At 38.6% G+C, this 14,690-nt stretch overlaps 1 protein-coding gene and 1 long non-coding RNA gene across 2 annotated transcripts; one reads left to right on the top strand and one right to left on the bottom strand.

Moving 5' to 3' along the window:
• Window positions 1-71: 71 nt before the first annotated feature.
• LOC112564030 (3'-5' exoribonuclease 1-like) lies at window positions 72-4,739 on the top strand. Its single transcript, XM_025238564.1, has 6 exons — window positions 72-403; window positions 733-959; window positions 2,028-2,247; window positions 2,570-2,653; window positions 3,302-3,411; window positions 3,959-4,739. The coding sequence occupies exons 1-6, from the start codon at window positions 209-211 to the stop codon at window positions 4,455-4,457; spliced, it is 1,335 nt and encodes a 444-aa protein (XP_025094349.1). The 5' UTR covers window positions 72-208; the 3' UTR covers window positions 4,458-4,739.
• A 1,459-nt stretch (window positions 4,740-6,198) lies between these two features.
• LOC112564032 lies at window positions 6,199-12,297 on the bottom strand. Its single transcript, XR_003099146.1, has 5 exons — window positions 12,271-12,297; window positions 11,496-11,612; window positions 9,932-11,380; window positions 6,932-7,003; window positions 6,199-6,664 (listed from the first exon to the last, which is right to left on the bottom strand). It is a non-coding gene; the product is annotated as an uncharacterized LOC112564032 (long non-coding RNA).
• Window positions 12,298-14,690: the final 2,393 nt, after the last annotated feature.

Genomic DNA, 14,690 nt, shown 5'->3' with positions numbered 1-14,690 from the left:
GTTTTAGTAATGAACAAAACACGATTCTCATTAAAGAAGATTTAATTCTCTTCTTGTTTGTATATGATGTAAGAGACGTACACATTCTCCCTGCTGACTCGTTGACTCTGGCCACAGGGCTGCTCCTACCACAATGTCTGTTTCGTAGCAGTTTGGTTTGGATGCACTAAGTTCTCTTATCATTCTTTGCATTTGAAAAAAAAAAAGTATGAGTAGCACGGTAGCTTCAAAGTGTTCCACCAGACGAAGCGCATCAGATTCAAAATCGGAATTGACGTTGACTGGCTCAACGTCCATGCGAGGTCAATTTAAAACGGACTCTATGTCGGAACACAGCCTGTCATCACCTATGAGAAAATGTCAGCAAAAGTACCATAGTCCAAGTCCATCCCGAGCTGATAAGGTCTGATGCAAGTGTTGATATTATACACTACGGTTGTTATGTCGATCTGAAGAAACTGCATTTTAGTTCTAGTTTTACATAAACCAGTTAGATAAACAAAAGTGAAAGTAGCTCTTATGTAGTCCAAAACATTTACCAGCTTAATAAAAAGTTTAAAACTCAAGGATTACAGTAAAATATATTTGGTAATATCAAACTGAGAATAGTCAAAATATTTTTTCATTAGAGGAATTGAATAATTGGTACTTTATCAATGAATAAGTTTATCATTTAATAAAACCAATCATCATTTTACAAGAATTTATTCAGTTTGTGACTTTATTTTACAGGGAGCAGTGGGAGATGTAGGCAGCAAATTTCATGCATTGAGTATACAACCAGTTGAAATTGAAGGAGACTCCGAACCAAAGCAGGTAGACGAAGGAGCCGAAATCAAGAAAACTTCTGAATTTTCAAATCCAGTTTACAAAAAGCTTTCACAAATAAATGGTGAAATCAATCGAATGCACACAAAGGAATTACAAATTAAACTAACAGAGCTTCATCTCCATGCAGTGTAAGTAAATAAACTGATATATTCACTGCAAATTTACAGACTTTTTCACATTGCATAACTCATTGTAAGTTGTCTCAAATAGTATAATACAGTGATCCCTCATTTATCACGGGAGATGCGTTCCAGAACCACCCGCGATAACCGAAAATCCACGAAATAGAAATGATATATTTATTTATGTATTTATACACTATATTAAGGCTATATAAGCCCTCCACCATACTTTTATGCTACATAAACCTTTCCCATTTCCTTAATAACCATTCCCACACTGTTGTTTACAATTGTGAGTAGGCTCGTAGCGTCTCGAGCAAGCAATGCTGGTTCTTGTTTCAGAGTAAATACATGCACTTTTTACTGTAATTAATTATTTATAATATGTCTTTATTGTTAGAATTAATATTAGTAATATATTTTTATACTTTTTGAACTTTTTTATCTAAAAATTCATAAAATATATTTATTTGCCACTGATTGAATTTCGCAGAAAATCCGCAAAGAAGCGTTGATCCGCGAATCATTTTTCCCATTAATTTCTTATAAAAACCCGCAAAATAGTGAAGTGCGAAGTATCGAGGGATTGCTTTATATATTTTATAAGGAGCATGATATACTGATTTGTTTCAATGACATAGGTAGTGTGCATACCTCCATTTAGGATAGCTGAAAACATCATTTATTTTTTGGTTTATTGAAGCATCTGATTTCAGGCTGTAAATTTTATTTAGTGGCAGCATGTTTATTGGATCTTACAGGTAGGGTTTTGGGCTCTGAGATTCATCACTCCTGATCATAGAACTATTGGCAGTAGAGGTTGTGAACAGATAATTATAGTGGTAGAGGTAGCAGTAGTATTAGCAGCTACATAGGTCTTAATTAGTCAACAGTCAGATGGGGTCTTGATCTTCAAAAACAAATAGCACACTGAAGTTAGACTTTCTATTCCTATTTTATTTTTGTTTTATTATTTTACTTCTCTAAATATCATTAATATAAATTTTGGTTTGGCTACATCTGTCTTTCTGCTCTCTCTTGCTCACTCTCTTAAGTCATATTGTTTATCATCAGGGGAGGTAAAGATGTGCTGAAGAAGCGATTGAAGAGCTATTACAAACGCCAAAAACTTGCTGCTGCCAATCTCAGGAATGGCGTCAAGGGCACATCTTTTGATTATCTTGTTATTATTGACTTTGAGGCCACTTGTGTCGAAAACAGTGACCCAGATACTTTCGTTCATGAGATTATTGAGTTTCCAGGAGTTCTTGTGGATGTGAAACAAAAAACCATTGTAAGTAAAATATTTCACTGCATTTTCTACAACAGAAGGCAACATAAAATCAAGTCCTCATTTGTAGAACCTGAGCAAACATTTAAGCAATGTATAAATACGCTTGCACAAATATGAATAAAGAGAAAACAACAGAATTAATGATCAAGAAGGAAATGATTACTCAGTTTTAAAATGTGTTCAGTATTATTTGAGTAAAGCATGAGACTTTTTACTGTTTTTCAGATTCGTAATCTTGTATTCATGGTTATTTTCACACTTCATCTTAATTCCGATAAATCCATTTTATTATCATTTCCTTATGAACATTTAAATCTTGCAGGTGGGCATGTTCCGTAAATTTTGCAAGCCAACTATCAATCCAGTCTTGTCTGATTTTTGCAAGGATTTAACAGGAGTGAATCAAGTAGGTACTTTAGATTTTTACATTTCCTTTACCAAGCAAGCTGGTATCTTATCAGTTCTTTCACAAATACATATGCATATATGTATCATAAGGTATGTGCATGCATGACAAGAAAAAAGGTATCATGATAAGAAGCAGTTTGCTCTGTTGTATGGAAATAAAGACTTTTGTCAGACAACTATGTGAGCTGATTAGTTGAGTGAATTTGTTCATGCAGATATGGGTTTTATACACAACCTCAGGTAGGGAGAGGAAATTAAACATTTCAACAAAGTATGAAAAAAATTTACATAAACTAAAGTAAAATAGTAAGTAAATACATTTGATAAACAAATATTTGAATAGTGTATTTTTCACATATCCGTAAATGGCAAAAAAGTAACAGAAGTAATAAGGGGATAAGTAGAAGTGAAAAGTAAATATATTCTAATAGATGCATTTACACATTTCCATTTATGGCTATCCTTGCAAATTGAACAAAAGTGAACAAAAAACAAGATAAAGATAGAATGCCTGAAAAGTATAAAATAGGAGAGACTTTAACCTTTTAACAATGTTGTTTTTATTCAAAGTAGCTGCCTCCTATCAAAAGAATATAAAAGCAAAGTCTGCTGAAGAGGGATCAAATCCATACTCTCTGTTTTACAGTCTGAAGTGAACAACGCCGAGGAATTCCCAGTGGTGCTGCAGCAATTTGAGGAGTGGATGCACTCCTTTGGTCTTGGACTCGATCACAGTTTTGCCATTGTTACTGATGGGTAAGATATGGTCATTTAGAAATGAGTTGTGAATGGTGGTGATTTAAATCCTAATGAATGACAAATATAAGTCGTTGGGTAACCTATACAACAGGGTGTAGAATAGGTTCGACTGGCCACCTTCACAATTGGTGTGTTTCATCATGTCCTCTAACACAATTTAGGGACAATGATAAACGTATGTTGGGAGATTTATATTTCAGCCACTACATAACTGTTTCTCTTTAATATTATAAAATTGTGGAAGTTAGAATGATGTTAAAAAAAAATCACCACTGCTATAAAAGGTGAAACAACAAAACTTATAGACATCCATGTGATTTTACAGTTAACACTGATTAATCATTCCAAAACCAACATTGTTTCTTTAAGATGGCTTCAGTGATTTTTCTGACTGCATTTTTAGCAGTATTTTGCCAAATGTTTTAAGTTTTTCTTGGATTACACTATATTCGATCTTCTTTGGTCGTGTGAATGTCATTGTTTGTTTTGTTGGGGTATATAAAGTTGTTGCTTAAAAATTAACATAGTCTTAAACTTTCTATAGACCTTGGGACATCCGCCGGTTTCTGAGCAGGCAGCTTGAAATAAGTGGTCTCACCTTCCCCAAGTGGGCACGGCAGTGGATCAATCTGCGCAAAGTATTCTGCAATTTTTATGAATCGCCACGTTACAACCTGGAGAACATGCTGCTTAAACTGGGCTTGAAGTTTGAAGGTCGCCCTCACTGTGGTTTGGATGATTCCAAGAACATTGCTCGCATTGTCATCAACCTTTTGGAGGATGGTTGTGCTATAAAGTGTAATGAGGCAATTGATGGCAGAGCTCGCCTTCCAAAATCTGGCCGATGTCTGGACACAGGCGACGGCCTTCACCGCGCAGTTGGTATGTCAGTTCCACTCCAGAAAAAATGCATGCCTCTGTCCTCAGGCAGCCATTCCACCTCTACCAGCAAAAAAGTCAGCACTCTAGAAGATCTTGCTGGTGTAGAGACTGATGAGGATGTCGGTGATCTATTGGCCTATTACAGGCTGCAGTCAGCCTAAGTATGCAAGAAATCTTTCAGTCTATGTGTCCTTTATTGTGAACAACAGACTTACTGTCATTCTTTTAGCTGCTGCATAAATTTGATGAAATTTGTTTTTGGACAGCATTGAAAGTATCCAGCATTTGCAGAATTATCAATTTCTTCACATGAATTTATGCTGTACATCCAGAACAGCTAAAGGAAAAAGTATCAGTCTTTTTTTGTATGTCACTTCTTGCTGGCATTCAAAATTTCTGTGATGCACTGTGAATTTTAAGAAATAAATGCCAAAAATACTGAACACCTGATTTCCATTTTGTTGACCTGAAATTTCAGGTGGGATGATCTTAAAATAATTTTTTTGATTATTATTATTAAAGCAGAGTAAAGAATTTTTTTATGTCAAAAAATATATAAAATCTAGCAAAACATTGAGATAATGTGAGAGGGGTACTGTGGTAAGAAGGTCCCTTAAGTGCAGAATACATTAAAGGTCAGAAAATAAGCTGAATTTATTTTTTTCTTTTTCCTGGGACCTGTCCTAAAGGTCTTCACAGTGTAAGTTTATCAGCCTCATACAAGCTCTCATGAGGGCTGTAAAAAATAAAGGTCGTCCCCTAACGTGCTTCTTGTAGGTTTATGTCTTACTTGCCCAACTCTACCCACAAAGGATTGCATGGCAGGAGCTCTCATACATCCTATTTCTAAGTTTAGCAACCCATCAAAACTCTTTACCACACCCACATGCCCATCAAAACCATCCCCAGCCCTAAAGCAGCCCTCCCTCAACATGTAAGCCCCACTTCTTTACCATGAGAAACCAGTCAACTGCCTTTCAAAATACCTTCAGTGGAAAATGCTAACAACTTTCAGTGTCATACGCTCTCCACAAATACCAATATCTTGAGGTCTAAAGGGCTCCACAACGTAAGAAATGTTCGAACTGAGATTTGACATTTTGTACACGGTTCGTGTCCTTCTGGTATTTAAACTACAGTTGTTCAACTCTGGTATTTTGATTACTCCAAGTTCATTGCTTCCTGATCATCAAAACTAGCTATACTTCTAAACATTGTATTAGTAACATTTGTTGTCTTACTATTCAGTTATTATAACTTTGGTGTATAGTTAGCTGTGTAGTTTTCCAGATCTTCTCATAGTTGTGAGAATGATGCTAGTAATGTATTCAACATGAATTAACTACAATGCATTTTTTACATTAATAAATGCCGGTCCGTCGAAGAGCGAAGTTTTTCTGGTTGAGATGTAGAGGAAGAGAAGTTCTGTGTAATAGAACAAATGTCATTTAAAAGTCAAAGCAGAGCACTGACCCATGATCTACTAAATGAACTGCCCAGTCTCTCTCTCTCTGTTTAGTCTTCAACTCAAGGGGAGGGGGTGAATTGTATTCACCAACAGGCAGGTTGGAAGAAAATGTGCTCGTTTATTTGCAAATTACGTTAACGAATCGTGTCTAAGTAATTGTTTACACAGGGATATATTTGTCTTGACACAAAGATCACATGTACATACCTTTGATGATTTTGTTGTGCACCTATGCTCCCCCTTGAAACGGGCAATGGCCTATTCAGTAAAGTGATTTTGAAAATTCCGTTCATTTTTCGAGTTCTTTATTTCATACTGTTTAGTCTTCCGAGTTCTTTATTTCATAATATTTATTAGAAAGAGCAGACAAGAAATACCGCATGAAGAGTTTGCATTGGAGTCATGGGTTATTTACAAAAAATAGAAAAGAAGCACAGCATTGAGAATCTTTTTATTGGAGGCATTAGTCTAATGACAGCAGTACAACAGCATGCACCATGAAGAGCACAAAATAAAATGGACATTAGAGATCCCATAAACGGTATGTTACATTTTGAATCATCGCAAAATGATGCTAAAAACATATCAAGAAAAAGGAAAGTAATTTATCGTACTTAGCAGCATTCCGACATTTGCTTGTCGCTATTTTCTATCAACTGCCTGACAGTTCACTTGGCGTGACCTTATATTTCTTGGAGACAAAGTCGGTGAAGCAGACGATAAGAAACATGGAGCGACCTTAATCCCAGAGTCAGCTGCCTTAGAACATTCCCGAAAGTGTGTACATCAGCATCATCATGCGACTCGGGTCCGTGGGGGGTGGAGGTGGCGCCACGGGAGGACTTGCACCAAAGTTGCTGAGTCCCCCTGAGCTCCCCAGGAAATCATTTGGGAACAGACCTAAAAAAATATATTAAATTATATGTTAATGAATAATATTAACATGCATTAGCATTTTATCCACCAAACCTACTTCCAAAATTCTGAAATAGTGGAGTGCGTGAACTTGCGATAATAGAAGTGTCCTTGTTCCCATTACCTTAATTAATAGGGCATCAGTCAGCGATGAAGGCCGTGGCCCACCTACCTTGTGGTATAAAGTCTGAGTGAAAGTAGGACTTCATTAAGTAATAGGCGATTTGTCTGTTTTTTTAATAAGAGGCTTACCTTGTGACAGAACGCCTGTCACCAAGGCAACGAAGATGAACAGCCACATCAACGCCATGTCTTTCACTGACTCTGCAACAAAAATGTAAAGTTGTGTGTACGCCAGTCATACATGTACAGGTGTCACAAGAACCGCTTGTAACCGTCCACAACACGAGTCCGGGGTCGCAAGGTGCCTCTGGTGGAAACAGCGCATGAACTCTGACCCGGAGACGCCAGGACCTGTAGGTTTCTGAATGACTTCCGCCTTTGTGATTTGTACCTTTTATGAAACATTTCCTTACCGTAGCACTGACAGGGATGATTAAAGACATAAGCTGACGACTGAAAAGAAACACAACCATTGTTGTATGCGACTCTCTCTCTCTCTTAATTCATTTTGCTGTCGAAAGACTAGGTTGTGTCAACAGCTTGTGTTAAAACAAAACAAAGCAAAAAAACAAAAAACGCCTTCAAGCTTTTGCTCTTTAAATAAATAAAAAAAGTAATCACAAGAAATATTTAAAATCATAAATAAAAAGCGTATTAAACTACAATGTTTTCTGACTTAGTTTGCGTCTGGACGTACGTGTAAGTAAGTAGACGCTTGGGACACCCGTGATCTACACGATGGGATGTCAAATGTCTGACTGGGTGTCCTGTTCATTTGTGTGGATATGTATTATTATATCTGCATGATACATGTGTGTTTGTGGAAGTTTATGTTTTTTATTTATATATATACAGACGCAGGAAACAATTCAAGTGGTGCTCATAAGTAAAAGTTTCCTACCACTCCTATGGTAGAAGGTGTGACTGTGAAAGACTGGCAGGTATCACTGTGAAAGACTGGCATTCTGTGACAATGTGACAAGAAGAACGAGAGGGAATGCTTGCATGTTGATGAGGGGCGTGACTGCGACCTCCGCACCAGAGGTGATGTGACAACTTGTAGGTGCGGGTAGTGAATTCGCAACACGTTCGCTGATGGATGATTTACGAGGAAAGTTGACATTCCCCAAGAATTCATGCAGTCAGCACTGGGCTTTCACTTGTTTAGAAAATGCTATTTTTTTGCCCCTGGGTTCTTTATTTATCCAGTTATAAATTATTATTGCACTCTCAGTTTCTTTCTCCTCAGGCTCCCAGTCTATTTGTCACGCAGCAGATGGCCCCGGGGCTCTTTACTAATGTGACTGAAGACGTCCTCCAGGACCCACATTTCCGGCAAACCATTTGGAATAAAGGATACCATGTGTAAGACAACATTGGGCTTAGATCGAGAGAGGCCTTCATGTGTCTTATTCAGTACATGATGAATAAATATCCGCTGTGTAAATATGTAAACACCATGGTAGTCTCACGGTCACTGGCTCCAGAGCTCAAAAAAGCAAAAACACAAAACCCGCACAACTTCATTCATAAGAAAATGAAGAAACTAAAGCAGCTTTCAAACTGTTTTAAAGAAGATCTCTAAAGGGTGTTTGGTACAAAACTATATTTTTGCCGACCAGCCCTTGAATGAAGGCAATTTATTAGTAAGATGCATGCAGTCGGCTCAGTCACCTGCCATAGACTCCTCCGTACAACATTAAACTGGGCAAACAATAGAACTCCTATGTTTTGTCTCTAACTGTTACGCATGTAAAAATGAAACTGTATGCTCAGAACAAAAATGCTTTTGTTTCTTTTTTAAAAGAACGTGAGAATCGGATAATAATATTCCATTGTTCACCAACTTAATTCAGCAAGACCCACAGAGCGAGAGCAAGACAAAGGGAGAGGCGCCTGTGTGCACGCGCGCGCACGTAATGCGAGGAGAGAAATGGAGATACTATTGTCATGATTTATACGATATATGTTGTAACCTGTCAGTCATTATTGCGCACATGGTGATGTGTGCTTGATATATCTCAGTGCTTGCCAACAAAACCGCTTTTGTTGAGTTTTGTGAGTTCTCATGTCCTGATGCTCAAGACGTGCAGACGGCTGAAGCTTGGGAGAGGAAGACAGAAATCCATAGGACAATAGTCTTGATGATCAGCGAGATGACGAGAGCAAGATCCCACGCTCTTATAATCATCACCATCATCACCAGTCCCATACTTTGCTCTAGGGGCAATATTAGCATCAGTTCTCACTTTCTTCCTTCTCTGCCATTATTTAATGTGGGATGTGGTGAGGGACCGTATGCTACACCTAACAACAGTTTGAGTTGTTTGTCAAAATAGTCTTACACCTTTTTTTACTGAAGTAGATTGCAGTTTTTTTTTACACTACAATTGGGAGGCTAAGGCTCTTTCACGACAAGGCAGCCAACCCAACAGATGCCACATGAGAAAGAACAGCGTGCCCGAGACGAGAGCCGAACCCAGGACAGCCAACCGTCATTGTATTGATGACAGGCGCTAACCGTTGTGTCACCGGACTGCCTCACTATGTTCTGTTTGTTAACTTTAGCTCATTCAAATCAATATAGTTTAATACCTTGTACACATCCAGTGATTTAAAAGAAATTTGTATTCATGTTATATTTACGTGTAAAATCGATTGACAGTTGCCGTCTTTTGTTAAGCACGTGTCCTGTAGAGCATATTCCTTTATCTACCGTAGAGAGTTAGCTTTGTGTTAGTGTTTTCACTCAGAAAAAGGCTAATATAATTTTCTTTTTATCCGCAGAAATAGTCACTACATGATTTAAATACACCTGTCTAGAAATTATTTGATATAAGTCAAGAAATAAGGAAATGATGAATCCATTTTATTGAGAGACTAGCTTAGTTCACATACAATGACATGAAAGCAAAACTATAACCATATATTTTCAAGTAATAGATAAAGCTTTCTTAAATTCAAAGGAACAAGGTTTTTGCATTTTTGTAGATGATGTATCAGATCGCAAATAATGATAAAACTTGTTTGATTCTCATGTATAAGAAATAATAAGCTTCTATCTGTCAGCTTCTTTATCCTGAGATGTCAGGATCTACCCAGCAAAGTGTTGTAAAAGTGTGAGCTTACCTTGCAAATGTTGGTGATGCTTTTTATGTGAGCACACGGAGTATGGTGGCTGGCAGAGAGCCAACAGACTTTGTCTTCAAATGTCTGTGTGAGGCGGTTCTTATATGCCTCCCTGATGTGATGAAATATATCTCTGTGTCGGGGCATCAACACATTCTTTTCTCTTGCCACGTATGTTAATTTGCGCTGGCATTACATTGTTCCTTGTCTTCAGCTTGTCATTATAATTGTATTTTCAACCCACACACGCACACGCCAAAGAGAGAGAGGGGAGACATCCCATTTCTCTCTGGTACAAAGACAAATGTTCTCTAGTGAAGGCACTATTTATTAATAAATAAGACGCACATTGATGAATTCTGTTTCTTTTTTTGTGTCCCTTTCTTCGTTTTATTTTTATTCTCTCATTCTCCAGGTCATATTCTTTATTTACAAATTGTCTTTATATTTTTCAGAGTTTTAATACCCAGCAGTACACACCCTCACAACACTTAAGATTTTTTTATTTTGATCTTATTTACTTTAAATCATGTGCTAGTATATATAATTTAAGGTAAACTTGTTTACTTTGAATCACCAGCTAGTTTACTGTAATCTTTCATAGAGAAGAAGTTGTGAGGGGCTATTAGTCAAGAGGGACATTTAGCCTCAAATGCTTAACTGTGTGTATGTGTCTCAATCAGCACTTGGTCACATAAAATCACAGACATATCCGAGAAGTAAAATAGAAGAATGTAACACGCATACCTCGAAAAATTCTTTTTATCAATTTAAATCAAGAGCAGGTGAATGCTTCAAGCCTGTCATCTGCAGCCTGTCATTGTTGATAATACCGTTGTCATGGACTTATTTGGGACAAAGATTTAACAATATTAAATGTTGTGCAAAACATATACATGATGTAAGTGAGGAAATGTGTTAGGTGTAACATTTGAAAACAAAGGAAAATAATTTAAAGGCGAAGAAAACACATCACGAGCACTGTAAATACAGGATTTCACGAGGTGACAGCAGTAGAGCTTCTGTCATGATTCACAACATCTTAACATCACCTTTTGTATGTTGTGCCGCTTGACTGCACACACTTGCTGTCTGCTAGCAGTCTATGTACACACACACACCAGCAACACCTTCCTGTCGTTCGTAAATCAGTTCTGTAGAAGCCACGGGACAGACGTCAAATGACGCCCGCACACGTTGTCCGCCATGTTGGTAGTCCTTGCCGCCATGTTGGTAGTCCTTGCCGCCATGTTGGTAGTCCTTGTCGCCAGCAGGAACTGTGTTGTCCTCGCTCCCTGGTCTGACGACAGACGAGAGGTTAGTCCAGATGTCTTGCCAGCAGCCAACGAAACATATTTGGATGGAATGAACTCGGCTTTGTAACGGGTTGTGGTTTGAGGTCTGGAGCTCCAGTAGTAGGACTGTTAGTCGTAGGTTCTGGTACAGTTCCTGTAGAGAAATCATCATGATCGTTATCAACATCTTCTTCACCACACACCACACACCACACACCATGCACCATGCACCATGCACCATACACCACACACCACACACCACCACACACCTTTGCTGTCCAACAAGAAATCCGACCATCCTCCAATGAGTTGAGACGATATTAACGCCAATTGTGATGTCAGCAGCAACATCGCCATCAAAGCTGTCTTGACCATAATTACAGTTTCTAAAACAAAAAATAATAAAGTTAGCGATGATTATGATGATGACGACGACGATATACTCTTTAAACTCAGCAAGAGAAACTATACGAACTTGGATTCTTCTTATGAAAACATTGGCATCCTCGTATCGTTCGCTCTGTTTTGATAGAGTATAGCTTATCTCAGATACCCACGTGATGGAAGTAGCACAATCTCTAGAAATAAACTTGAAAGCCGCACGGGCGTATTTTCTGACAAGTTTTATAGAAAACCAAAAAACAAATGTTTTCCATTTTGAGAAACATTTTATCAAAACTCATTGGTCCTTTGCCTGCTAGCTTTTGCACCGGGTCGGGAAGTGAACCCATGTCACAGGCAGCTGGTGTAGCTTTATTAACATCTACCACAGTCGGGGAGAGAAATGTCGTGTGTCGTTTGAGATACGAGGCCTCCCTCTTGGTGACTGTAGGGACCGACTGTATCATGACTGGGCATCTGGATCACTGCAGTATCGCTTAACAGTCAAATGCTGCTCCTGCTACTTCCAATGCTTCTCTACTCCTACTACTGTTACGTACTTCTACTGGCTTTTATTTGTTTCTGCTGTCTCCCATCGCCAGTTCAATAGTTTCCCTAGCCTCCTATTTTCTGTCTCATACGTAGCGACTCTCTCATACTTACAGTCTGAGGGCAGATATCAGATGCTTCTGTTCATTTTATTTGGCAGCCCTTATATATATTCTCTGACGGTGTGTATGTCAGAAGGGCGGGGCGTCAACGTTTTGCAATTCTTGTAAACAAAGTCAGGTGATACTGCCAAACATGCCGGCATCCATAACAATATTATTGTTGTTGTTTATGAATGGCAGAAGTCGACTGTATGTAAAACATTCCTGGAGAATTTATAAACAAGTCTGAAGCTGTCAGTGTGTTGCCCGAGGTGTTGTCCTTGGTGTTGTTTGCGAGTGCAGTAGTCACATCTGACTTTAACTGTTTTGTACACATGAAGACTATGGTGGAATGTGAGCATTTTCTCTCACTCACACACACGCAATTGTTTCCCTCTTCCAAAAACATGTCAAATGAACAGTCGGATCACATTTTTTGTTTACCAATGACGTTTACAGCTTTTAATTTTGCTGATGTTACTGCAGATTCTGAGAATGTGGCATATACAGTAAACATAATTGTTTTCACAGTTGAAACGTTGATGAATGTGTTGTTTACCTGAGCTAAGAATATCATCCGATTCTCGACAATCTGCGCTTCCTGTGGCACTTTGATAAATTACCTGCTTGTCTTTAAACCTGATCCACACACACACGAAAGAAAGAAAAAGCATAGACACTGACACACAAATAGGCTGACAAACAAACAGATTCTGTTCAGCATTTTGCCTACTGTCGTGTAAAAGAAACCTCCCGTTTTGTTACCCAGTGGTACTGCACTGGTTGACCTCGCATGCAGGACTTCGATGAGATGGACGATGCCCTCTTTGATGCTGAATTTTCGCAAAACATGTCAAAGAACCTCGTGCCAGCCTCAGTCAAAAGCATTCTTAAAGTCGATGAAGATGTGAAAGAGGCCCCGGTGGCAGTGGGAATGTTTCTCTATCAGAATGCAGACTGCTGCCTTGCCCTCCTCCAACAGGACTGGAAGGTCTACATCATCGATGGTTGTAATCTGGTTGTTTTGAAGGATGTTAGCGTCTAGTGTCGTCTGGAAATTAAACATGTCTTCAGTCCATCGGCTGAATACAAAGTCCTTTCTATGAGATTATGGCTATCTCTGTCTTCGATGACCGTGGTCTTGCGTTGACCGGTCCTTGTGAGGGTCTTGGTAGGCATTTTTGCTGTGACTCCAAAACCATTCCCTCCTACAAAGTGCTGACCCTCGATAAATGTATTTAACTTTTCAAGCCAGAGTATTATAGTATAGTATATGTTGTTACCTCGAAGGCTAGAGAACAGCTTTTCACTCTCATCTTCAATACTAGAGCACAATAAATGACGATTATCTGACGAACCCGCATTGCTCTACCTTCTGACCATCAAATGCTCACCGAGACCGCGTGGACACCCCCGGCTGTGACGTCACACGTTATTCGCGCGCGGGACGAGACTTTGCAGGACTACAGCTGCAAATCGCTAGTTTTTAAATTTTGGAAAACTTTGAAAGAACTGCGTTTACCCGAATAAATTTATATTATCCCTGCCAAAATCTGTTTATAACTCGGACCGATCGGGTAGGCCTCTTAATCACAACACAACCAAAAGGTATTCAAAAACATAACATAACTCTTACAAGGCTTAAGAATGTAACAAATACAGCAACAGCACACATGAGCAAACACACACACACACACACACCCCGAGAGAGGCAGGCGTGTATTTTGGTTTTTGTGTGGGATAGTGATTAAGAATCTTCCTGGCCAGAAACTATGTATGTAAGGTGATTTAAAGGAAACAAAATTTACCTTGCCGTGCTTTGCCATCTCTCTGTAACTCTTCCCAGTCCAGAGGAGCAAAGTTTTTTCCTAAAACAGCAATGGTCGGGTGTCCTGAGTTTGATTTTGCCTCAGACACGATGTTTGTTCTCTGTCAGAATCGGGAAAAATACTGATGTCATTCTCTCTCTCTCTGTTTGTGCTCGTGCGTGCGTGAGATAAACGATGAATAAAGAGCAATTTATTTCTATCCACTCGGAGTGGTTTGATGGTTGAATTCCTTCACGTTCTAAGCTGGCTGAGTCTGTGAATATTTTCAAGATTTTTGTCTCAAAAAAGGTAATCGTCCTTGCTTATCTTACTTATGACTTGAATTGTGTTTTATACAGCAGCTGCTGCAACAGATTAGGCTCAGTTTGCATCTACAATTTTTTTTATCATACATTCGACACATCATAACTGTATATTAGCTTACGATACTTACAGTAAAATATTACCATTGGAAGTAACCTACCAGCTTAATAGCTGAGTCCTCGACTGGAGGTTTCTAGTTTTGAGTTTCTCTTTTGAGTTTTCGCATCGCAATGTTTCTTAAATTACGGATAATGAGCAGGTGAAGCCCTTGTCTTCCCACTCTTTCTTTTTGCTTTTTCCC

This window comes from Pomacea canaliculata, linkage group LG5 (genome assembly GCF_003073045.1).
Source record: "Pomacea canaliculata isolate SZHN2017 linkage group LG5, ASM307304v1, whole genome shotgun sequence".
Taxonomy (NCBI): Eukaryota; Metazoa; Mollusca; class Gastropoda; order Architaenioglossa; family Ampullariidae; genus Pomacea; species Pomacea canaliculata.
The sequence above is the reverse complement of the archived record's forward strand: the minus strand, read 5'-3'. Positions and strand labels throughout refer to the sequence as shown.

Excerpts from the sequence above, each read along its gene's own strand:
- LOC112564030 (XM_025238564.1), top strand. The coding sequence starts at position 209 with ATGAGTAGCACGGTAGCTTCAAAGTGTTCCACCAGACGAAGCGCATCA. Across the intron at positions 404-732 it reads GTCCATCCCGAGCTGATAAG|GGAGCAGTGGGAGATGTAGG; the intron begins GTCTGATGCAAG and ends TTTATTTTACAG. Across the intron at positions 2,654-3,301 it reads ATTTAACAGGAGTGAATCAA|TCTGAAGTGAACAACGCCGA; the intron begins GTAGGTACTTTA and ends TCTGTTTTACAG.